Genomic DNA, 26583 nt, shown 5'->3' with positions numbered 1-26583 from the left:
TATGATTTGTTCTCATGATGGTATCAGAGCAGTTGAATGTGGTTCCGCTTCAGGTTACATACGCTTCAGGTTACAGACGCCGCTAACCCAGAAATAGTGCTTCAGGTTAAGAACTTTGCTTCAGGATGAGAACAGAAATTGTGCTCCGGCAGCGCAGCAGCAGGAGGAGGCCCCACTAGCTAAAGTTGTGCTTCAGGTTAAGAACAGTTTCAGGTTAAGAACGGACCTCCGGAACAAATTAAGTACTTAACCCAAGGTACCACTGTATATTAAACAATGCATGTTTAATATAATATAAAGACTGCCATTCTAAATGTACCTAATGGGCTTTTTCCAAGTGAATATGCATAAGATTGTGGGCTGATTAACCCAGGTTGCTAGGTGTTTAGAGTTGGGGGGGGGATTGTTAGTGGGCAGCAGGGTTTATACCCTTGCAATATTCAGAGAGAGTGTGTGTTGAATCTTTTTGCCCCAGTACATGCTGTTTCACCTGAGTAATGAAAACATCAGCTTGCAAACAGCACCGCAAGCTTTGCACATGCTCTGTCTGGCGCGATGGATTCTCATTCATCTGCGGAGACTTCAATTTAAGCACGGCATTCTTGCAGCTGACGCTGCATTCTCAGCAGTGCCCTTCTCAGACACAGGATGAAAGATGGTTTATTTTCCCTGTGAAATGATGATACCTTAGGTCATTTCCAATCAACATTTTGAATAGGGTCTTTTACAGATGGAAGATATTGTTCTTCGTACATGACTGGAGTGTGGTTGCCTTTCTGATAAGCTGCAGCCATAAAGCAAATTTAATCCAGAAAGGAAGACTGGCGGCAGCAATCATTGAATGCGTTGTTTACTGGTGTAATATATGGGCTATTGCTACGGCGATTGCAGAGGTGAGGGGGGAAATGCAATAGGCAACCATGGATTTTAGTACTTCATCAGTGTTTGATCAACAGAAAGGTAAGCTGATTGTTGTTAATGCTCATATTCATTCATGCTCATATGCCTGTTGCTGTTGCAGTCTCATTCACATCAGACAGAATGTTTCATGTTACGTGTGGGAATTCTTAGACCATGTGAATTTCATGTCAAACTGTTCAATTCGACAATCTGCACATGTTGGTTTTAAAAGGGGGGTCTATTTCAGTTTGTTTTAAAGGCAGCCATTTCAGTATGCTACAGTATGGAAATGGTTAACCAAAAGAGGTAAGTTCTACGGAGAAAACTGACTGTGTTTGACATTTTCCTCATATTCGACAGGAGATTTCTACTTTTGCAGCTAGTTTATCTGCTTTCTGGGTTTTGTAAAAACCAAACTAATTAGGCTTCTTGGTTTGAATAAAATATTATGAATTAAGTGCAAGCAATTGAAAATTCAGTGGCTGGAGATGCTCTCATCTTTCAATAAATCCTTAAATTGATGGCATGGATACTGACAAACTACAAATGTCCATTTGTATATTCCAATCCGATAAACAAAGGTGCATTTTATCCAGGAAAAGTTACTACAGAAATAAAATCACTTGCTCTGTAGTGAGATGGCAGAATTTTATTTCTTGGGTTTCAATTTAATTTACTCTATGATTTTTTATTCTAAGTGCCCGATTCCAAAATTTCAATAACTTTTCATATGACTTTTGTACCCACCAAATGATCTGAAATCATGTCAGGCATTGATAATGCACCAAAGAACAAGAACCAAAGAACAAGGTGTTGATGATCGTCCTCTGGTCTTGTGTTTGCACCTGCAAGTTGTACATGTTTGCTAGGAAAGCAGAATCAGGCCCACATTGAAAAGCATCTTGGGTCTATGACTTCATGAAAGGGCACAAGCACAATGTTAGAGAATGAATGCTGTCTGCTCATTTTCTTTGCCATGTCTAAACAGTTGTACTATTTTATGTATAGACCAGTTTTCTGTGCTGAAGTCTCTGCACTATCTATTAATTTTTAAGGAAAGGATAGTCATTCTAATCCACTCTAGTCACTGAGATGGGCATGCAGAGCTCCTCTACCTGCAAATGCTTCTCCAGTTAATTTGACCAAGGGAGCAAAGCCATGAAAGATTTCCTTTGAGTATGTGGATCTGCCCACGTCATGAATGTGAATGGAGACAGAGTGTGCATAAAAGCATAAGAACTGCTGTATCAGACCGAAGGTCTATGCAGTCAGGCACTCTCTCGTCTCCAGCAGCACCCAAGCACACACAATCAGGAGAAGCAGAGAATGATGGAGAATCCTTTGGTTCCCAGCATCTTGGAAAAAGGAGTGTCTAATAGTCTAATTCTCTTGGAATAAAGAAACTCATTTCCCAGCTAATGAGCCACTGACGTACCTGACCTTCATGGATTTATCTCATCTGTGCCTAAAACCATCAGATCACTAAACCTTTGCATCTTCATCACATGGGAAGGAGAGGGGAGAAGATAACTCTGGAACCTGGAAAGTGCCTCTGAGGATGTGCAGAGGGCATGCTGTGCCTCACTGAGGCTTCTACACATTTGAAATTTGGGGCAATGATAGAATTAGGTAAAGGTAAAGGGACCCCTGACCATCAGGTCCAGTCGTGACCGACTCTGGGCTTGCGGCGCTCATCTCGCTTTTTTGGCTGAGGGAGCCAGTCATGTGGCCAGCATGACTAAGCCGCTTCTGGCGAACCAGAGCAGCGCACGGAAACACCATTTATCTTCCCGCCGGAGCGGTACCTATTTATCTACTTGCACTTTGATGTGTTTTCAAACTGCTAGGTTGGAAGTAGCAGGGACTGAGCAATGGGAGCTCACCCTGTCGCGGGGATTCGAACCTCCGACCTTCTGATTGGCAAGTCCTAGGCTCTCTGGTTTAATCCACAGCGCCACCCGCGTCCCTTTGAATTAGAATTAGCACCTCTCATTTTACGAATTAATCAATTTATTGCTTTTATCAATGCCCACACCTCTGCAAAGCTGCATGTGAGGACTAGCTTTTGCCTGTGTGTCTCCATACTTTGTACTTGGCTTTTTCTGTATTCAGAGACAAGGCAGACAATAGGGAGCAACCCGTTGCACTTCCCACTGTCCTCCATTGACCTCATCCCACCACTGGCAGTCCCCACTGCCCCCGGTATTTGGCAGTTTCTGCCAGGCTTCCCAGCATTTGGATATCACATGTTCATCATGCACCAGAAGATAATAGCATGCAGTTTGCCTGCTTTCCGTCCCCTTCCACAGAAGTATCCCAATCTTTCGGATGCTATGGGAATGCTGAGAGGAAAAAGAGAAGGGTAGGGGGGAAATGCAAGCATTTTACCTTTGGATGTTCATGGACAGGCATAAATTAAAACCTGTGCCTGCAGCTGTGTGTGAGAGAGTCTGCCTTCGTGAAATCCAGAGCCCCAAATGTGCAGTTGTATGCATGAGGGGGAGGCTGTTATTAGACATTATCATGAATGAATGGGAGTGACAGGGCCAGCTCCATATTGAAGGGATCCTCAGTGTGGTATCCTCTGGTAGGCCGTCTCCCTTCTCAGAGCTCCCCACCCCCTTGCTCATGAGGCTGGTGGCAGGAGGGGAGCAGAGGAAAGCAGCTACAAAGCTGCTCTGGTGAGCACTGTGGTAGCTTGGAGCCACCATGTAAATGACCCTCCAGTGCCCCTGATGCAGTATCACTGCAGTGCATTGTGGGAAATCTAAATAGTGCTCCTCTCCCCTGAAAAGAGATGTCCATCAGCAGGGAGCCCTGCCAGGTCAGGTGCAAATTTTGTTTACTTATTTGTTTGTATGTTTAGTTAGTTATTTATTGTGTTAATATCCTGCCTTTTTCTCCAAGTGGCTCCAGGTGGCAAACATGATTCTCATACCCTCCAACTGGGACATGCAAAAAACTGGGTCCTGAATCTTCCGGGGGCGGGCTCCCATGCGAGTCACGTGACCCACATGTGATCGTGACCTTACAAGATGTGCTTTTTCCAGGGCCTGGGGAGGGGCTGTGACACCAAAGGTTGATTGGATGGACCCAGAATGTGGTGAATGTGTCTTTACATGACGGTGGGTTGCCTACTGCCCTTAAGCAGGAGGTAATGCATCCATTCCAGAATATGCCCACCTACCTGTCTGCATCTTGGGTAAGGTGGTGGACAGAGGGATGGGTAAGACACTCCAGGAGTTCCTGGAGAATATGAATTCTTTAGATCCATTTCAATCTGGGTTCAGTTTTGGGAGTGAACTAGCCTTGGTCACCCTGATACATGACTTCTATCAAGAATGGGACAGGAGGAGTACAGCTCTGCTTCTGTTTCTCAGTCACTCAGCGGCTTTTGATACTACTGAGCATGGCATCCTCATGGACCAGCTCTGTGGGATGCGTACTGGGGGCACTGTTCAACAGTGGTTCTACTAAGGGTCATGTCCAGAGAGTAGCACTAGGAGATTGTGTTTCAGCTCCACGGTGTCTGTGCTGTAGTGTACCGCAGGGTGCAAATTTGTCCCTAATCTAACATCTCTGTGGTGTTGACCCTGTCCATCCATATGAAGCCACTGGGTGCGGTCATTCAGACTTCTGACGCAAAATGTCATCAGCATGCTAATGACACATAGCTCCACTTCCCCTTAAAATCTGAATCAGGAGAAAAAGGCTGTACATGATCTGAACTATTGTCTGACTGTAGCAGAGGAAGGCCCATAAACTAAACTTGAACCCTGGGGAGATAGAGGCACTGTGGGTTGGTAGTTTTCGTGTCTGGGACACTGACACATGATCCGGGTGGGATGGCACTCTGGACATAACAGATATGGAGTTCGGATCTATCTTTCTCACTCAGATACCCTCAGGGTCTAGGAGTGCCTTTTGACAGCTATAGCTGGTGCACCAGCTATGGCCATTTCTGGACAGGAAGAGTCTGGCCTTGTAACAAGAGTGGGCAACCAGTTTTGGAAATGGTTTTAAGTTGAATTAATTCAGTAATGATTTGTAATAATCTGGAAAATCAATAAAAAAATAATTGGGGGACTTTGGCTAGCACTGCCCATGACAGCACATGGGCCTCTGGCTCCATTCTCTAAACATGTGCATGTTCAGTGTATCTGAAAAGGGATGCTTTGAAATTTGTAGCTCTGTGCATGCTGCATAGCCAGGACCCCCAGTCCATTAGGGGTCTCTTATCACACAGAACTCCTACAGGCGTGAAGCTGCTCTAGAGTAGGGTCTCCTTTGCAGATGTTGTGCTGAGCAGGCATATGGCAAGGGATGGTGCCAGCAGCGTGGTCCCACTGCCCCCTTCTCCCCTTGCGCCTCCAACAGATGAAGAGGGCTTATCCCACTCTAAATATCAGCAGCACAGAACATGTGATTTCTTGAGCACTGACCAAAGGCCACAGCACGTATAAATAGTTTCATCTGAGTCAAAGGACCATTAGTTGCTAGGCTACCTTTCTGCTTACCAGAAAGAAATGCATCTCGTCTACTTGACAGTTACTGCTGTTGGCTGCAATCATGCAAATCGATGTGAGAGGAGGGAGGGGATTGGCATAAACCCGTTGCAGGCTTCGATGCCTTTGAGACATCAGCAAGTGCTGAGCAGCAGCCTTATTGTGGATTCCTCTTACATAGAAATCACAGACTGACTAAACCACAGGCTGTTACACTTCCCTCCCGCTGTGCTTCCTCTTCTGCACAGGCCAGTGAAGCACCGCAAGATGAAAGCACAGGTATATAGCACGGGGTAATATATTGTTACAGAAATTGGGCGCCACCCCCAGTCTTTGCCGAGTGATAGCAAGATTCCAGGGGGTTCCAGGTGTTCACCCAGGGCCTGTGCTGCTTTGGAGAATCGAAGATGAAGTGGAGACTGTGTTATACAGTACCATAACTGCATCAATGTACTGCCAAATCCCAAGAGTTTAACCCCCTCTAAATATGTATGTATGTATGTATGTACATATTTTAATCGTGTGTGTGTGCTAACAACCAAAAAAGAATCTTTTAAATATGTGTAACTTCTTTAAAAATTAAAGCACATTGAAAGCATATATAGCAATACTAGGTAAAGGTAAAGGGACCCCTGACCATTAGGTCCAGTCGCGAACGACTCTGGGGTTGCAGTGCTCATCTCGCTTTTTTGGCTGAGGAAGCTGGCGTAAAGCTTCCGGGTCATGTGGCCAGCATGACTAAGCCGCTTCTGGCGAACCAGAGCAGCGCACGGAAACACCATTTACATTCCCGCCGGAGCGGTACCTATTTATCTACTTGCACTTTGACGAGCTTTCGAACTGCTAGGTTGGCAGGAGCAGGGACCGAACAACGGGAGCTCACCCTATTGCGGGGATTCGAACCGCCGACCTTCTGATCGGCAAGCTCTAGGCTTTGTGGTTTAGACCACAGCGCCACCCACGTCCCTTTAGCAATACTAATACCAGCAGAACCAGCATTAAAAATATATTAAACTCTCAGATTCTAAAAGTTCTGGGGAGAAACACACCTCCACGTTTTTTCCCCAAGCCAGGTAGAGCACACAGGGCCTCTCCTCCAGGCATGGGGATCCTTCGCCCTTCCAGATGTTGTTGAATCACGATTCCCACCCAACAGTCCCAGCCTGCATGGCCGATGGCCAGGGATGATAGGAATTGTAGTTCAGCAACATCTGGAGGGCCAAATGTTCCCCACACCTGTTCTACACCAAAGATGTCACAACAGAAAAGGCCTTGCCTAACTGCAATTATTATTATTATTATTATTATTATTATTATTATTATTATTATTATTATTTGTTACATTTATACCCCACCCTTCTCACCAAGGTGCCCATGGTGGCAAACACTTCTATGATAGAAAAATAGTTAAAAATAAAATATAGCTATATTTTAAAACAGTTTAAAATATCTAAAAGCAATTAATCACAATGAAATAATTATTTTTTTAAAAAACTAATAAAAAACAAAGCATGGGTCTGAATAGGCCTGCTGAAATAGAAAAGTTCTGAGTTTCTTTTTGTTTAAAAAGTGACTTATAAGTACAAATCATAATCATAACAATCTAGATCATGATCTGCAGCTTCCATCATACCAAAGTACAGTGGTACCTCGGGTTAAGTACTTAATTCGTTCCGGAGGTCCGTACTTAACCTGAAACTGTTCTTAACCTGAAGCACCACTTTAGCTAATGGGCCCTCCCGCTGCCGCTGCACGATTTCTGTTCTCATCCTGAAGCAAAGTTCTTAACCTGAAGCACTATTTCTGGGTTAGCGGAGTCTGTAACCTGAAGCGTATGTAACCTGAAGCGAATGTAACCCGAGGTACCACTGTACATTAAAGACGTTTGGATTGGAACAGCAAAATGCCTGCCTGCCCTTTTATGTTAGGATTTGCTCCTGCGTTGTGAAATGATGTTTTTCTTCCTTCTTCTATGTGACTGTCTTTAATGTGAGGGCTGTATTTAACCTTGTCGTCGATCTTCTTGCAACCCCTCCACCACCAAAGACAAAAACAAAATCTTTTGTTTTCCCTGCTGCTTTTATTCCCACAGGCGATTCGGCAGAAGAATTTGACTTGACTCTGGTATATCAAGCAGCAGCTAATGGGGATATCAACACTTTGACGGCTGTCATTCGTGAAGATCCCTCAATACTAGAATGCTGTGACAGTGATGGTAAAGCGATTCTTTCTCTGGTTTTCAGTTGCTAAAAGTTGTAACTAATTGCTATGGTTCTGCTGTTTTTAGCATCACTTTCGACATCACAGTATCACTGCTAGAGACTTCCTTCTTTACAAGTGAAAGAAAAGGGGTAGTGATTACAGTAGTTCTTTTAAGACACTTTCTTCCTCCTCTCTGTTCACAAGAATATATGGCACAATCATATATTATAGCTGCACAACTCCCAGAAAGCAAATTCTTCTCCAGTGTACCTAATAACAAGCTGAAGGGGCTGAAACTCAGCTACACAGCACTGCTTTGTATGCAGAAAATCTAGAGGTCAAATATTTATTTTTGACATTTATATACAGTCATACCTCGTGTTGCATTCCGCTCTTGTTACGGACTTTCAGCTTACGAATGCAGCAAACACGGAAGTGTTTACTTCCGGGTTCACCGCCAGCACATGCACAGAAGAGGCGCTCTAGTTGCAGAATCCCCACAACAGGGTGAGCTCCCGCTGCTCGGTCCCTGCTCCTGCCAACCTAGCAGTTCGAAAGCACGTCAAAGTGCAAGTAGATAAATAGGTACCACTGTGGCAGGAAGGCATTTCCGTGCGCTGCTCTGGTTTCGCCAGAAGCTACTTAGTCATGCTGGCCACATGACCCAGAAAAACTGTCTGCAGACAAACGTCGGCTCCCTCGGCTAGTAAAGCGAGATGAGCACCATAACCCCAGAGTCGTCTGTGACTGGACTTAACTGTCAGGGGTCCTTTACCTTTTTATACCAAGCTTGTCTTCCAGCAATCTCAAGGTGGTACGTGGTTCTCTTCCCCTCCATTTCTTCCTGACAACAACCCTGTGAGGTAGGTTAGGCCCAATGAACTTCATGGCTGAGTGGGGATTTGAACCCTGCTCTCCCAGGTCCTTCTAGTCCTACACTCTAACCATCACACCACACTGGCTCTCTATCTCCACAATCCCCAGCATCTCCAGGTAGGCCTTGAAAAACCTCTTGCCTGGAAAGCCACTGCTAGCCAGAGCAGACAACACTGACCTAGATAGACCAATTTCAATTCAGGGTGAAGTAGCTTCATATGGCTATAACTGTAATCCTAAATGTTCACAAACAGTAATGCAGACTTAACTGTGAAAAGTTGAGAACTATATACTATTTGAGAACCAAAAGAGTACAGTAGAGGGGAGATGTGTGGGAGCAGCTCTGGGTTTGTTTGTTTTCAGGGTATAAACAATAATGTCATCTGTAAGAGTTTCGGGACAACTGTTCTGGTTAATGAATGAGGTAACAACAGGACTGCTTTACTATTGCTTGTGACAGTTATACATACAAGAAGTCAGAGGACCAGCAGGGATGGGGGAATAAAGAAAAGGCTGGTGAATAGTTTCCTTTGCTTTGATGGCAAACCTCACCCTAGCAGTTTAAGCAGCATTGCTTCTTTGCAAGATTGTTTGCCTTGCTGGATAAGAAATAAAGGTTGCCTTTCAGCTGGCTGCACATCTTTTGTTTTAAAGCCTGCTGTGTTCTGTCAGTTGAGCTTACGAAATCTGAAACACCACTGAGTTCAATGACACCTATGCCCAGGTGAATTTTAGCAGTATCAGTCATTCCTTCTCCTTCTTGTATCAAAAAAACCCCCATGCATGTGGGGATGTTTCCAGCTTAGCTAGAATTAGCTACCTGAATTACTAGTTTTCCATATGCGAGGAACTTTTGACATGCTTCGAACAACAGTCATTTGAGTTCCTGAAGTAGCACAGTCTAAGGAAATCTGCAGCCAGGAAGGCTGAACTGCATGGTTTTTCTGAACATTTGAATTAGCTGCTGGTGGGTAAAGACATACCCCCCCCAGCTGCCCTGAATATCCAGCACTGTGGCACAACTCTGCTGACCAGTGCCAGAGTGCCGAATTGGAAGGTGCATCCCTCCTGAGGTCCCAATTTGGAGGGCAACAATACTGGAGGGTATGTAAAAGAGCTATCTGTACATTTCTGTGCCACTCTACGTAGCTTGGTGTTCACAACAGAAGTGTGGAAGATGGAAGCGAAAAAAGAAAGTAAGAGGCCAGTGACTAGTTCCCCAATTAACTACTTGGATGTAGTTAATTTAAAAAAAGCTGCACCTAAAAATGAAAGACATTAGGCTGGTCTTTCAGTCACGAAACATTGCTCCATCCACGATGGTTGCTGCTCCTCGTTCCACTGTTTTGCTTTGGATTTGCCTCATTCGGTTCCGGTGTAGCTTTTGCACTGCAGAGGACAAACATTTGCCAACATGCAAAATGATCAGTGCATTAATAAACAAGGGATAAGAGACAAAATGGTGGGCAAACGACAGGCTTAGGAGGTAAACAGTGATGTGGAATAGTAGATATATGTGTTGCAGGAATGACAATTATGTCGGGCTTCTACAACATGAGAGCTGTGAGAGGAATTCTAGATTGCAGGAAGCCACAGTTTGTGGGTCTAACATCCTGTTCCCCACCCCCATCTCTCTGCCTCACTCTCAAGCCAATAGTACCGATTCCTTTGCCTAGGGGTGGGAGAGAAATTTGATTCAGTTTAAAGGTAAATTTGCCACATTTTCACTTTCCAAACAATACAGTATGTGAAATGAAATACAGGCATCTTCCAAAATGTGTATATTCCTGAATTTTGCAGTGAAGTTTTCCAGCCAAGCCCGGTGTACAAAAAATTATATACTAAAGGGCACATTTTAAAATGCATATATTTGTGAAAATAAATGCATTCTGTGGGCTTCTTTGGGAGGAAGGGTGGGATAAAAAAAAGCAAATGATCGTTATAATTATAGGGGAAATTACTTTACAAAAAGGCTTATGCATTTTAGTTAGGACTTAAAAGAAGGAAACAAATCTTTTGCAACCCTAAGTGAAGCAGTTTGGAGCCCAATCTCCCCCAGTTTATTCTGCCCGGTGGGAGCAACTAGTGGGTAAGGTAAGGCATGAAGTCACCCTGAAAGCTCTTGCTAATGTTTAAAATAAAAAATCTTGAAAGGGCAGTGGGTGTAATTTACTTTGGTATCTGCCTCAGATTGCTTCCCTTCCCCTTTCTCCCCCCTAAGCTAGCCAGGTGCAGAATGAATACACACAAACACATGTCAACTAACACAGTCATATAATATAGCTAACTTATGTGGAGTTTGAAATTGGACTCTCCTGAGAGGTAACACTACTTCCAGGAGTGCAAGCACTTTTTAAAGCAAAATGAAGCACTTGATATACTCTACATGTGTTTTTGTACTAACTGTGCCTTAAACGAAAGACATTTTTTCCTTTCCAAGGTTGTACTCCCTTGATGCACGCCGTCTCAGGACGCCAGCTGGATACAGTGAAATTACTGCTGAAGATGGGAGCCAATATCAACACCCAAGATGCATGTGGGCGCACAAGTTTATCTCTGGCAACCTACCTGGTATGGAGCTTTCCTTCCCCTGTACATAGTTTTTAGGAAAAGTCAACAACAAAAAAGCAGCATTCTGGAACTATTATAGCATATGATTAATACTGGCAAAATATGACATTGTCAAAGGGACTGCTGACAGTTTATATAATAATTTAATAATAATAATTTATTATTTATACCCCGCCCATCTGGCTGGGCTTCCCCAGCCACTCTGGGCGGCTTCCAACAACATATTAAAATACCGTAATACATCAAACGTTAAAAGCTTCTCTAAACAGGGCTGCCTTCAGATGTCTTCTAAAAGTCTGGTAGTTGTTGTTCTCTTTGACATCTGGTATCAAATGAGATATCATTAAAAATGCATTTGTTAAACTTGCAACAACTCCACTAGGGTGTTTTTTTAAGCACACACATCATCATCTTCTGAAGTAAACATTTCCTTTGTCCAGCGTTATGTCGAATATCTCTTCATCAGAAAAATTGTCATTCGGTAACCATATGCTGCGGAACTAGAAATTGCAAAACAGATGGACATGTCCTATAGATTCTTCCTCCTGGTTGCTATAAATTATTTTATTGCGCTGGAAATCATTTTTTTGCATTGTGTTCATGGACCCCCACCAATGGCCCCCCTAGTTCTATGGACCACAGGTTAAGAACCCTGCTTCAGCAGATGTAATGCCGTGAAACATCAAGGAAGGTAGACCTACAAACCAGCACAACCTCTGAGGTCTTAAGAGTGCCAGATGCCAGTTAACTCAGCATTTAGGTCTCAAACCTAGAGATATAGATTGCAGTGCTACGTCTACATCTTACCTAGGAGTAAGACATGCTGGAATCAATGGGACTTGTTTTTGAGTAGTCGTGTACAGATTGCACTGTTACCTTTTTTAAAAAAAATATTGTTGAAACAAATTCATATCCAGTACACATATTTTTTCAAAAAAGTTTCCAATTTGCACAGCCTTTTGATTCACTTTCAGGGGTGGCTGGAAGGTTGTGTCAGCCTGCTGAGAAATGGTGCCAAACAGAACATCCCAGATAAAAATGGAAGATTACCACTACATGCTGCCACTGCTGATCCCAATGTCAGGTATGCTCTTTGAGCTACAGATAATGAATCTTTTAATAGATCTGTAATCTGTAGCTTTTTCATTATTGCTCATAGTGGTTATAACATGTTCCCTCTTGGGTAATAAAAGAGGTTGATAAGACTCATTAGAATTTCAGCCTTTTTGTATTATTAATCACACTTCTCTACCTGCCTGGGCGTCCTGTACTAATAATTAACTGCACATAAAGGGTTGCTGATGAAGGTTTTCACAGCTGTAGTGTTGCTTGCTGTACTTGAACCCTGGCTTGGTATATCATACAAGTTTTATTCAGAGTAGACCTATTGGGAGCCAGCGTGGTGTAGTGGTTAAGAGCGGTGGACTCGTAATCTGGTGAACCAGGTTCGATTCCCCGCTCCTCCACATGCAGCTGCTGGGTGACCTTGGGCCAGTCACACTTCTCTGAAGTCTCTCAGCCCCACTCACCTCACAGAGTGTTTGTTGTGGGGGAGGAAGGGAAAGGAGAATGTTAGCTGCTTTGAGATTCCTTAGGGTAGTGATAAAGTGGGATATCAAATCCAAACTCTTCTTCTTCTTCTTCTTGAAATCAATGGACCTTAGTCATGCCCATCAATTTCTGTAGGTTTATTCTGGTTAAAACTTACATTAAATACCATCCCAGGGCTGATTCTTTATCAGGCATCAAAGTACAGAAGAAGTGTATGGTGCTGCTGCTGCAGAAGTTGTGACCAAGAGATGTACATATATAGCCACTATTTCTATGAAGGATATCCCAGTGGGGCTTCACATATACTGTAGTTTCTGCAACAAGTGCAATTGTGGCAACGGCAGAAACCAATGAGTGTTCATGAGTACAGCCTCCATATGGAAAAAACTAGTTCATGCAAATACTCTTCCTATTTAGAAATGTCTCTCTGCTGGGTGAACAATGACCAGGCATTAACATAATCCACACAAGAAACAATAAACGGGATTTAAGCCTCGTGTTAGTTTCTTCAGGATTGTGCCATGGTAAGTAAACAGCCACAATTCCAAACAACCACACTGTGCAAAAGGCTGATAGTTCAATTCTGTAGCTAAGATTTGCCTTGAGACTACTTTTCCTCAGTTGTGGAGAACCACTGCATGGAACTTTTAACAATACCAACAAGAAATCACTTGATACTCATGTTATCAAGAAAAATCAATGAATTATTGTGGTTCTTATGGGCTGTGATCCTGTGCACAATTTTGTGCAGGCAAGTCCCATTGGTTTCTGTGACGCAGATGCATGCAAAACCAAAGACAGTGTCATTCTTATTTAATTTAATATCGATTTCCTTGAAGCAGGCAAGAAGCAACAGGAGCACTTGCTTCATTCTGTGCAAATCACAGCTTGATGTGGACACATGTATGCAACAACACCTAATCCATTTTAAGGAAACAAACAGGATATTACCAGCGTGTGTGCTACCTCTGATGAAAATATTGAACATGGTGCTTCCATGAGTGTATCACACACCCATTATGCTTCACAAACCGCTTCCATCCACTTCTCTCAAGCAATCTCAATTTTCAGTTGCTTTCCTAATTTTCTGGCATCCTTGTTCTTCTTTATACACATCATTTGAACAGTACTCTTGGAAGGTTTCAAGGCAACCAAGAGAGCATTATCATTAAATAAAACACCCATAGAATAGGGGCCAGCACTGATATTTGGAAAGGGAGTGGTAATTTAGTTTAGCAGCAACACAGAGAGATCCCTGCAAAATAAATTTCTACAGTCCCCATGGTAACGGGCAGACCTTTGGTCGGAGCAGAAGTGTGCCAGCTGTTCAGCTCCTTTTCATCTGTCTTATTAGCCCAAATCAGCAAAATTAGATCTTCTGAATATGATCACTCCATTACCAGAAAGCACTGCTGAAATGCCACAGATCTTCGCCATGGCCATTTGTTTTTCTCTTCATCTTTGCTCAACATGGCAAGGAACACAAACCGCAACGCCCATGTAAGAAATCAATGTGTATCCTGACGAAAATATAATATAATAATATTAATAATACTTTTTTTAAAAAAAACTAAATTCAGCACTAAGACATCTCAAATTGTGCAGCAAAAGGGTGTGTTCTGATACTGGTATAAATTCAGCAAATTAAGTCATGTTACGTCATGTTATCCACATTTGGTGGGGGTGCAGGGAGCAGCCCAGGAAAAGGGAAGAAAAATAAACTTTGTTGCATGAACATGAACTCTGTTCCATGGATGGAAAGAAAGTTAGGATCCAAGCCACCCTTTCTATCTTTCTCCTAACACAACCGGTGTGTGGGTGTGATAATGCCAAAACTTTTTGAGTGATTGACATGACCATTTGAAAATCCCAATTCATTTTCCATTCATGGAAAGATAGTTACACACATGGTAGGATCTGTTTCATAAGAATAGTTCTCATTTTGTGAACAAACTCCCTTCTGCTCATGGAACAACGGTGTTGGAGCCCTCTCTGTGGTTTACACACGCCCTACAAACCAGGATCGCAAACCATCTTCAAAATGTGGTTTGCAATCTTGGTTTGGTGGGCAAGTGCAAATTTGTCAGTTCAGCTGTAGTACAGGCAAGGTATGGTTTGTCTAAATAACTATTTGAACTGGAGCATGCAAGAAGGAAGCATGTGAAACAGGGCTTGTTTTTCCCATGGTGCTAAACCTTAGTTTGATGTTATGGTAAATGCAAAATTCACATTGCAATAAATTAATGCCTCTCTTGCCATATCTTTTACCACCAAAAGGTAACTCAAATAAAAAAAACATCCTGGAATATATTGCTGAATTGGGGCAAGTCTATAGTTATATAAATTTTTCCTAATGGTGGCATTCATATCCATGAAGATCTATTTTCCATCGTACAGTTGTACCTCGGGTTACGTACTTAATTTGTTCTGGAGGTCCGTTCTTAACTTGAAACTGTTCTTAAACTTTAGCTAATGGGGCCTCCTGCTGCCACGCGATTTCTGTTCTCAGCCTGAAGCAAAGTTCTTAACCCGAGGTACTATTTCTGGGTTAGCGGAGTCTGTAACCTGAAGTGTATGTAACCTGAAGCGTATGTAACCCGAGGTACCACTGTACTGTAGGTTTGTTTCATTTTGGGGGAAAAAATACTTTATGGTTTATTATTGTTTATATTTTGAATTTGATATATATGGGGGCACCAAAATCTTTCAAGTGTTTAGGGCCTCTCAAGGTCTTAATCCGGCCCTGAACATAGTCAGATAATATACAGTAACTCCAGAACAAGAGGCACACTAGTGCACACAACTTGAGCATTCCCTGCTTTGATCTGCCTATCCTAGAGTAAGAAAACAAATCCTGGAGCAGCTGCCTTTGTTTCACCGAAATAAACCATGAACAGGAAACCAATAATGACCCCTGGCTTCTTCTTTGTTTGGAGAAAAACCATAAGCCCTGGTTTGCACATAATGCTAAGCCATTTGCTTTCTCCCCTTTAGCAAGGGACTATAGAGGGAGGAGTGCTCAACGGTGTGATAATTTTTTATTTATTTTATATTCTTTATTGAAAAATAAATAGAATAAAATACAAGTGCAGAGTAAGACACAAAAAAGGAAAAGGAACAAGATCTGGTTACCGGTAACCAAGTGCCCCCCCCCCTCTTGTAATGTACACAGTATCTTTTTTCTGTTTTGTTTTCTACATGGGTACTATTTCTTGTTTTTTAACACAGTGCGATAATGTGACACTAGATCTGAACCATATTTAGGGAAGTATGTGAACAAGGCCATTGACTCTAAGGTTCTAGCTTTTAGGCTTATACAGTACTGTTAAAAACATTGTTTAATTAAAGCTTCAGTAAGTTTATTGTGCTAGTCAAAGGCCGTGACAAAAGCATAGAAACTCAAACAATTAATTAAAGTTAAGTACATTTAGGTTCCATTGACTTCATGAAGTAAAAGCTAAGCACATGTTTAATTGTTATGTCACTATGACATAAAGGTTACTGAAATGGGACCATGACTTTCTCTGAATTTTGTTTTGCCTTTTATTTTGATGTGGAATGTCACTTTGTCCTCCTCAGGCTTTTATCTGTGCTGCTACAGCAATCCGATCTCAGCGAAATCAACCACCAGGACAATGAGGTAAGCAAACTAGTATCCCCTAAATTGTCGTGTGGTATATGCAGATTGCTATTGATGGGTGAAGTAGTGTTTCATGCCTAAAAACCTGAGGGCCGATTCACACAGACATTTAGCATCCACTTGGCCACTGCTATTTTTCTAGAAAAAGAGGTGCTGGAACTCACCATGAATGCCTCCCTTGTTCCCTTATAATGGCAATGGCGCCCAACTGAGAGGTGCCGGAACTGAGTTCCAGTGAGTTCCGGATGAAAGAAAGCCCTGCACTTGGCCATTGTTGTTTTCTGTCCAGACTGCACCATGCTTGGTGCAAACAAGCTAACGGAACTGTTTTCAATGACTGTAAACTAGGATTGAACACACGGACATACTGTTATAGTTTGTGGGGGTCAGTCTGGATGATATCAGTAGGTCCCTTCTGATCCTGTATTTGTGAGCTTATAAGCTATATGAGGAAACCTGCTGAACTGGTCAGACCAGTTTCTTTGTAAAATAATGGCCTTAGCTGGCAAGTTAAGTACTTCCATTTACATGTCCAAAAAGATTGATTGCCCTGTGGCCATAGAGACAAATGAGTGGGCCTTTTCCCAGCTCACCTGGCTGGCTGCCATGTCATCCTAAGAGGGATGACAATAGGTGAAGGGGAGCTATGTTTATGTGAGTTTTGGCTGATGCTGGAAGCTACAGACACAGAGACTTGTCTTGCTCTGTGCTCAGGGAACCTAATGGGGAAGCAAGACCTGTGCAGTGTTAATGCTGTGATCCCTTCCATCTTATGTTCAGGTTGTCTATGTGTACAAATAAAGCCATCCTAGGCTGGATCTAGACACATCAAAGAAGTGTTTCAGAAAAACACACTTTGTATGAGAAATCGCGTTGGCAAAAATGGAACTCCACAGTGCCATCTGGTGTCACAGTGTTATAATGCGTGTACCACGCATATAAAACACTCTTTATTTACCAGCTCCTGCCAACCTAGCAGTTCGAAAGCACGTCAAAGTGCAAGTAGATAAATAGGTACCGCTCCGGCGGGAAAGTAAACGGTGTTTCCGTGCTCTGCTCTGGTTCGCCAGAAGCGGCTTAGTCATGCTGGCCACATGACCCGGAAGCTGTACGCCGGCTCCCTTGATCAGTAAAGTGAGATGAGCGCTGCAACCCCAGAGTCGTCTGCGACTGGACCTAATGGTCAGGGGCCCCTTTACCTTTATTTACCAATCTAGCTGAATCTCCATTCCAAGGAAACTGCACCCTGGGTAAGCACCGACACCCTGGTGTCTCTCATCAATTGGCGATTGGGAGGCACACATCATTACAGTTGCCTCTATATTCAGAGATCTGTGCCATTGCTTATGTAGCCATAATGGTGCCATGCACAATAGGGAATCACGAAATCAGAATCAGGAAAACACCCAGATTTGTGGATGTTTAAAAAGGGGGGATTTTTAAAAAAGCCCAATGAGGACTAAGCATGGCCAAGGAGTGCTGGGTTGAGGCACAAGGCCCCGTGAGATAACCTGTTTATCATTCATCCTGATTTGCTCACACAAATCTTACACAGTAGTGAGACTATGCTTGGGTTTATTGAGCTTTAATTCTAGTTTGTTTATGGGGTGATTATTGCACAATGAGCATTCATCCTGTTTTGGTGGCTGGGTGTTTGCACATCTTCCCATTAATCATCCATTCATAGAATCATAGAACTGTAGGAGTTGGAAGGGACCCCAAGAGTCATCTAATCAAATCCCCTGAAATGCAGGAATCTCACACTTTTCAATGCATAGCTCTGTTACTTTCCTAACCCCCCAAAAGGCCAGGGTGATTTTTTTAAAGTGGGTTTGTTGCACTAGGTGAGGGTTGGGGAACCTTTTTCTACTGGGCAACCATCTCAAGGCCACATGCCGGACCAGGGAGAGGGGCAAAAGTGGGTGCAGCAATTAATGTAAATGTTGCTTTTGTCCGGGATGCAGGTGGCGCTGTGGATTAAACCACAGAGCCTAGGACTTGCTGATCAGAAGGTCGGCGGTTCGAATCCCTGCAACGGGGTGAGCTCCCATTGCTCAGTCCGAGCTCCTGCCAACCTAGCAGTTCAAAAGCATGTCAAAGTGCAAGTAGATAAATAGGTACTGCTCCGGCGGGAAGGTAAACGGCGTTTCCGTGCGCTGCTCTGGTTCGCCAGAAGCGGCTTAGCCATGCTGGCCACATGACCCGGAAGCTGTACGCCGGCTCCCTCGGCCAATAAAGCAAGATGAGCGCCGCAACCCCAGAGTCAGCCATGACTGGACCTAATGGTCAGGGGTCCCTTTGCCTTTACCTACTTTTGTCCAATGGGCTAGTTTCACCACACATTCAAACGCCCCTCTAACCTCCATCCGGGACAGGAAGAGGCATCACCAGAGTTCAAAGACACATTCCAGGCAGGCAAAGGCCTTTGGGGTGTGAATCAGGGGTGTGAATACCACCACACCACCCCCCGTAAATCAGTACAAAGTCTCCACAGAGGTAGTGTTAGGTCCAGGCAGAATGGCTATTGCTTTTGGCTCCCTCATAGACATAGGCAGATCTATTGTTTCATAACCTTATTATCCCTACTTCTAGGGCTGTCATGCATTGCCCCAAGCTTTGATGTCCTCGGTTGTGATTTTCAGGGGATGACGTCTCTTCACTGGACTGCGTTCCACAATCGACCCCAGCACACGCAAATCCTGCTGCATAAAGGAGCTGATCCGGTGTTGGTGGACAAAGATTTTAAAACAGCTCTTCACTGGGCAGTGCAGGTATAGTACGTCTCTTCATTTGATCCTGTTGTGTTCCATAATGTGAAACCACTGAAAGTAAAAACAACAACAACAAATGAGTACAGTGGTACCTCGGGTTACATACGCTTCAGGTTACAGACTCCGCTAACCCAAAAATAGTACCTCGGGTTAAGAACTTTGCTTCAGGATGAGAACAGAAATCGTGCTCCGGCAGTGCGGCAGCAGCAGGAGGCCCCATTAGCTAAAGTGGTGTTTCAGGTTAAGAACAGTTTCAGGTTAAGAATGGACTTCCGGAACGAATTAAGTACTTAACCCGAGGTACCACTGTAATCTGTAAGATGAGCATGGGAAGTATATATTTCTCAGGATCCCAAATCTGCCTGAGGATCTATAGAACATTTTTCATAAGAGTTAATCCAGTTCTGCTTCTCAGACACACCATTTGTAGCTAGGGAAGCAGAGGAAAGAATGCGACCAGGATTTGGCCATAAGGACAGAATTTTTTTAGAAAATGAATTATTTCGCCTCTTATAAAAAGGCATAGAATTATGTCACTGTTTGTTTTGAATATGTCAGCATGAGTTACGTTCATACACCCACGGCTACCTTCAACATTCAAAGAAATGATTCACCTTTGTACAAACCGGCTCACCACAAAGGCTGCTTAATGACAAGAACTGTAAAAGCACTGGCTTGTGGTTGAAAGAGGGATGGAAATGGAATGTACCACTGGCTTAAAAGACACCTGCTGAGATCCAAAAATATACATTTGTGCAAGCCAGGCCCCACACCGGCACATAGTGTATTTGGACAAATGCCCAGCATGAACAGAGAAATGCCAAGCCAGGCAGCTACATCAACACCAGCCAGGCAGCTGCCATCAACACCAGTATCCATAATGCCTCTGGGGTCTGCCTCCAATTTAGTGTCCCTCTCTGGTGGTTCAGCGAGGCCCAAAGGCGATCCAAGGAACTGAAGATGGAAGCTACAGGTGCCTGACCCAGGGCTTCCTTTCACAGCACAGGACTGAGGGAGGACTGGATGGCAGGTGGTGAAGCTGCTGCTTTCAGGGGCTCTCATCCCCATTGCTACCCACCCCCCACCCCCCCGCTGCCACCAGCCTCCACCTGTCCCTGTTGCATCTGCTATCTGGTAAGCTCATCTGGGAAATCCCTAAAAGGGATTTGGCGGGTCTAGGGGCTCCCTGGGACGCGGGTGGTGCTGTGGGTTAAACCCTAGAGCCTAGGACTTGCTGATCAGAAGGTCGGCAGCTCGAATCCCCGCGATGGGGTGAGCTCCCGTTGCTCAGTCCCTGCTCCTGCCAACCTAGCAGTTCGAAAGCACGTCAAAGTGCAAGTAAATAAATAGGTACCACTCCTGTGGGAAGGTAAACACCTTTTCCGTGCGCTGCTCTGGTTCGCCAGAAGTGGCTTAGTCATGCTGGCCACATGACCCGGAAGCTGTACACCAGCTCCCTCGGCCAATAAAGGGAGATGAGCACCGCAACCCCAGAGTCGGTCACGACGGGACCTAACGGTCAGGGGTCTCCCTACCCCTTCACACCTAGCTCTGACGCTGGCTCAGGATGTTTTTAACTTGCTTTTTCCTTCTTTGAACAACAGGCCCTTAAGTCTTAAAGTGAATCCCTTTTCTGAATCTGTTTTAAAAGTGTTTTGCTATGCTTGACAGGGCGCTGTTTTTCCAGTCCCCTTTGGGAGCACAAAACTAGTTCATTGGATCCTGGCCACCATTTGCTATCTACCCATTGGGAACATTTTTTTAAATGATGCTGCCAGGAGACATAAGCAGAGCTGGGTGAAATACATATGGTTGAGCAATCTAAAACTATATTTCAAATGGGCATTAAAAATATTTTATTTGTGGTGCAGTAATACTCAGAATGGACTCTAGGTTTAGATTCCTCTTGATAAAAAAGAGCAGTGGAGACCTAGGGTGTCTTTGTAATGTTAGCTCTATTTACAAATACTCAAGCAGAGCTAACATGGAGACAAACAAATAGCAGATATGCAGAGAAACATGGAGACTCCAATGAGCTTCACCTTCAGCTGACTCATAGCTCTTTCTGTCCCTTTCTTTGTAGTATCACATTCAAAACTCAAATCTGCTCTTTTGCAGTCTCTCTGGCCCTACCCTTCCGCTGTAAATGTGTCATGTCCTCTAAGCTCTGGTGGCGTCTCATTCAAAACCGTAAAGAGATTCCCAGCTATCAGGAGAACTTAATCATTGGCTCCCATTGATAACATATAAACTGACCGTTCTCTACTATTCAGAAGCAACCCACCCAACAGAAGCACTTCTAACACCAGTTTTGCAAAGATTTGACTAAGAGAAGTAAAACAGATTTAAAAGGCACTAGTTATAGGGAGGGATGCATTTATCAAATCTATTGTAATAGATTGAATATTCACACCCTGATTCCTCAGGTTTGAAGAACCACTTTTCCCAACATCTCTCATTCTCCCTTAATTCACCCCCTAATCAATCTTCTGGTCTGTCATCCTGGAATGTTGTTGGCTCCTGGGATGCCCCTTGCCTTCTAAGTTCATTTCTGGGCACAATTCAAAGTGCTCCCACTAATGCTTAAAGCCCTAAACAACTTAGGCCCCAAAATATCTAAGTGACCACCCCCACAGACGCACACACCCCGGGGTGTTAAGATCAGCAGAGAGAGCCCTCTTGGTAGTTTGACTGCCCTCAGAAGTTCAGTGGGGTGCTGCCTCAGGAAAGGGCCTTCCCTGGGGCAACCCCTAAGTTGTGGAATTCCCCCCTCGCAGAGGTGTGGCTGCCACATTCACTATACAGCTTCTAGCAAATGCTGAAGACATGCCTCTTTACCATGGCTTTTGACACCTGATATGTGTGTTTTGAGGACCCACCCTATTCCTGTGACTGTAATTTGTTTTAAATGTTTTGAATACTGAATTTTAAATTCTTGTAATCTGCCCCAGAACCTACTAGTGAAGGGCAGGTAGTAAATTTAATAATAATAAAGCAACAAGGCTGGACTCATAGCAACCACTTTGATGAAGAAAGGGTAGCTGTGGTACTTTCTGCATTAGAGACTACTGTATTATTTCCACATCTCACAGTTGTTTGTTTGTTTGTTTCTCCCCCTCCCCGCTTCCTCCCAAAGGAGCTCAGGGCAGGAAACAGACAAGTAATAAAACCTATCCTGCTGCCAACGGGAATTTTTTCCTACCGTTAACAACAAATTGTCTTCCAAAGCACAAGTTACCATTCAGCAGGGGGGGGGGACCCCTGAAAATGCTCTATTCGTGAGTCTCAAACTCTGATTGACACTATAAAAAGGTAAAGGGATCCCTGACCATTAGGTCCAGTCGCGGACGACTCTGGGGTTGTGGCGCTCATCTCATTTTACTGGCCGAGGGAGCCGGTGTACAGCTTCCAGGTCAGCATGACTAAGCCGCTTCTGGTGAACCAGAGCAGCACATGGAAACGTCGTTTACCTTCTCGCCAGAGTGGTACCTATTTATCTACTTGCACTGGTGTGCTTTCAAACTGCTAGGTTGGCAGAAGTAGGGACCGAGCAACAGGAGATCACCCCATCACAGGGATTCAAACCGCTGACCTTCTGATCGGCAAGCCCTAGGCTCTGTGGTTTAACCCACAGCACCACCCGCGTCCCGCTACATCAGTTTAAATTTAATTAACAGACTGGTTGAAAGCTAAATATAAAGCACATGCCTTTGCAGTGCATGAGGGAACATCACAAACACACAAAGTTAGTAGGAGCAGGAGTTGCTGTTCATTACGTCTTCTTCTTTGCAAGCACACACATATATGGTTGGTTTTCAGAGCGGCAATCGGATCCTTTGCTCTATCATCCTGAGCCACCGCCAGGGTCCGTCGATCATAAACTACGATGATGAGAACGGGAAGACTTGCCTCCACATTGCTGCCGCTGCAGGATACAGCGACATTATCAGTGAGCTGGCTAGAGTCCCAGAATGCAACCTGCAGGCCCTCGACGTGGATGACAGGTGACCATGGAAACCAACTGAAAAGAGCTGCAGAGCTCTGGCAGGGGCCCTCGTTGTTTTTTGACCTACAGTGAAGGAGGTTTGGCGGCTTTCTTATGAAACGTGTCCCCTAATGAAATGATACTCTCCATGGATCCTCCTTGCTCAGCAACAACTCAGCAAGTGGGTTCCTTAACCTTTACTGTTATGGTTCTGTAAAGGAGAAAAAGCAAGTGTTTTTGGAAGGCGTTTCTTAACATGTTGTTTGCTTAAATGTTGGCCAGAGTTGATTTTGTGGCACCACGGCTCAGTAGGGAGGAGGTTTGTGAGTTATTATCTAATAAGTAATAAGGTAAAGGAGGAAGTGCTTCTTGCACATCTGGGGTTTAAAAGGGAAAGGTTTACAGGATAGACGATGAGAATCTCAGGTAGGCTTTTGCCCTTTCAAACAGAGAGCTCCTTCAAATTGGGAGCCGTTTTCTGACAGCCCTTCAAATAGAGGACGGTCCTCTATAAAGTGGAGCGCATGGCCTCCCTAGGTCCCAGCAGCTCTCACTTTATTTTAAAAAGTCTACTGTAAAAAGAAGAAAAGCCCACAATAGATAAGCATTTGTGTTTTTAGAACCAAAAGTCAGTATAGAAATATTTTATAATTTTTTAAAAAGAGTTTCAAGATATAAGGAGATCTCTTTTTTTAATTGTTAAGAATGCTTTGAATGCTTTAACACTATGGTGTAATAGCATATAATATCCGTTTTATAAAATAAAGCTCATGTAAATGATCTTGGAGTACTGAGGTTAAGCAGGTGTGGACTGGGTAGTTTTTCTGGATTGGAGACCGTTAGGAGCCCCATGTAAAAGTTGAATGCAGAAATAATAAACAAACTTTTTTAAAAAAACAAACCTCTCTCCAACACACAATTTAACACAGAAAATTCAATCTTCAAATATTTGTGCTGTGATGCAAAACTTTGATCTCAGGACAAAGTCTTACTGGCAAATCTCAAATTACATCAAAGTGTGAGATCTGCAAATATAATATTGGCTGTGCTGCCGAAATCCAGGTTTCTTTGGCTGCTTAATGTTCAAATTCAACTCTTTTGAAGTAGAGTCAGAGGAACAATGGAGGTGGTATTTCACAGGCAAGTATCAAAAAGATTAACTGGACCTGATTGCATTTCATGAGCTCCAGGAATCTTACAAAGTCGTGCTTTGTAGGAAGTGGTGAACTACTATGCTGCCTCTGACATGTACTTGCATTAAAATGAACAGTTGCCATGCCTCAAAAATCCTGACTCCATAGAGGCGCTCCACCTCCTCAGCTGGTTGTTTCAGTCTGAATTTAAACAGCACATAGCTATAAAATGATTTGTTTTTCCGCTCTCTAGGACACCTTTGCACTGGGCTGCAGCAGCAGGAAAAGCTGACTGTGTAAAGGCCTTGTTACAACTGGGGGTGGATTGCAGCCCAAGAGACATCAATGAGAACACCCCCTTGACCTATGCTATGTACTGTGGGCACACAGCATGCATCAAACTGCTGTCCCAAGAAAACAGGTAAAAACCTTCCCTTTTCACTTCTCCCATAATAGCAAATAGGAACAATTTTAACCTTGGAGCTTATCAGGTTGTCCCTTACTGTAGTTTTCCTTACTGTAATCCCTTACTGTAGTTTTTGAGAGCCAGCGTGGTGTAGTGGCTAAGAGCGGTAGACTCGTAATCTGGGGAACCGGGTTTGCGTCTCCGCTCCTCCACATGCAGCTGCTGGGTGACCTTGGGCTAGTCACACTTTTTTGAAGTCTCTCAGCCCCACTCACCTCACAGAGTGTTTGTTGTGGGGGAGGAAGAGAAAGGAGATTGTTAGCCACTTTGAGACTCCTTAGGGTAGTGATAAAGTAGGGTAGTGATAAAGTGGGGTATCAAATCCAAACTCTTCTTCTTCTTCTCTTCTTTCCCTGAGGACCTTCACCCTGCTTCCCCACTTCCCACCCAACGTAATAGCCACACCATTGCCAACTGAGTTGCAAAGAACATAGGAAGCTGCCTTATACTGAGTCAGGCCATTAGTCCACTAGCTTGGTGTTGTTGGCACTGGCTGGCAGCACCCCTTCAGAGAACGAGACATGAGTCTCTCACAGCCCTACCTGGAGATGGCAGGGATTGAACTTGGCACCCGTCTGTATGGAAAGCAGATGCTATATCACTGAGCTATGTCACTTTTCCAGATTCTATTTTTGAGTTGAAACTATTCTGTGAGGTCATTTAAAAAAAAAAAAGGAAACCCTCCTGAAAATTCATCAGCATTTTACAGTTAATTTCGCCCAACAAACACATTTTATGTTCAATTTTGACTAATGTTCATATTTTTGCAAGCTATTTCCCCTAATATAATGTGATTTTCCATGTTATTCTCACCAATATAGTCACTTTCATGAACATTTCCCCCTAATATATGTATTTTTGTAAACATTGGTTGGCAAACTGCATTATAAAATTCAGATAAATGCAAAATTCAAGCAATAGCCGTGTTTCAGTTTGCATATTGCTTTAGAAAGTGTAAATTTGATGGGTTCTGCTTTAAATGAGAACCTGAATCAAATTTCTTCCTCATCCCTAGTTGTAACAGCATTTGTGATGATTAACGAAACTCCCCACGATATCAGTGCCATTTTGAGAACTATTTTCATATTGTGTTATTAGACTCAAGTACTTTCCACTAAAGCTTAGAACAGGGGTGTTAAACTACATCATCCCTGACCACAGCCATGAGGCAGGTGGAAGTTCACCAATACTGGGAGAGTCACAGGTTCCCCCTCCCTAATTTAGAAGTTGTGAGGACACTGTCATTATATAGTTTAGTCACTAGGTTTCATTGCACTTAATTGCATCTGGGTGGAGCATGGGTAGGCAAACTAAGGTCCATGGGCCGGATCAGGCCCAATTGCCTTCTGGATCCAGACACAGACGGTCCGGGAATCACTGCATGGATCGCCAGTGCACACGTTCTTTCCCTCTCTTTCCCTCCCTCTCCCTCACACGGCAGCTGCAGCGGTGCCTCCTCCCTCCCTCCTCCTGGCTTCTCTCTGCCCTGCCTAGAGGAGGAAGGGGGCTGGGCTTTGTTGGTGCCAGCAGCAGCAGTGCTCGAGCAGCCGCCATTTTAAGCATCCCCTCTCTGGAGCCCTTTCACGGCTGCTCATTGTTCCACCGCCACCAGCCCCTGCTGCTCGCAAGACACAGGTAAGCAGTCACCAGGGGTCATGGTGCTCTTGCATCATTTTCCCCAAAGAAATATATAGTCCAGCCCCCCACAAGGTCTGAGGGACAGTGGACTGGCCCCCTGCTGAAAAAAATTCCTGACCCCTGGGGTGGAGTCAGGAGTTGGTGCTGCTATGCTCTTGTTTAAAAGAGACGATAAAGTTTTTGTTGCACTTCCTGACTGGAAAGTCCTCTAGCTTTCCATCAGAGAAAGGCACTGGTTTTATTAACGTGTAAGTAGTGAACACAAACAAGGCTACCTTCCTCTCACATCAGTGCCGCACATATAAAACAAAAAATGTACCTTTTGCTTTATATGTTTGTAGTTGC

The 26583-nt window shown here is 43.9% G+C and overlaps 1 protein-coding gene across 1 annotated transcript in view; it reads left to right on the top strand.

The window, feature by feature from the left end:
• The first annotated feature begins 571 nt into the window (after positions 1–571).
• The window catches only part of ANKRD55 (ankyrin repeat domain 55), a 37583-nt gene continuing 11571 nt past the window's right edge, over positions 572–26583 (top strand). The window contains exons 1-8 of the mRNA XM_053408203.1: positions 572–960; positions 7498–7620; positions 10924–11054; positions 12029–12138; positions 16185–16245; positions 18888–19016; positions 22836–23020; positions 24388–24555. Coding sequence (XP_053264178.1) covers positions 921–960; positions 7498–7620; positions 10924–11054; positions 12029–12138; positions 16185–16245; positions 18888–19016; positions 22836–23020; positions 24388–24555 — 947 coding nt within the window. The 5' untranslated portion in view covers positions 572–920. The remainder of the gene's footprint in view (positions 961–7497; positions 7621–10923; positions 11055–12028; positions 12139–16184; positions 16246–18887; positions 19017–22835; positions 23021–24387; positions 24556–26583) is intronic.

Source organism: Podarcis raffonei, chromosome 11 (assembly GCF_027172205.1).
Source record: "Podarcis raffonei isolate rPodRaf1 chromosome 11, rPodRaf1.pri, whole genome shotgun sequence".
In the NCBI taxonomy this organism is placed as follows: Eukaryota; Metazoa; Chordata; class Lepidosauria; order Squamata; family Lacertidae; genus Podarcis; species Podarcis raffonei.
The sequence above is the reverse complement of the archived record's forward strand: the minus strand, read 5'-3'. Positions and strand labels throughout refer to the sequence as shown.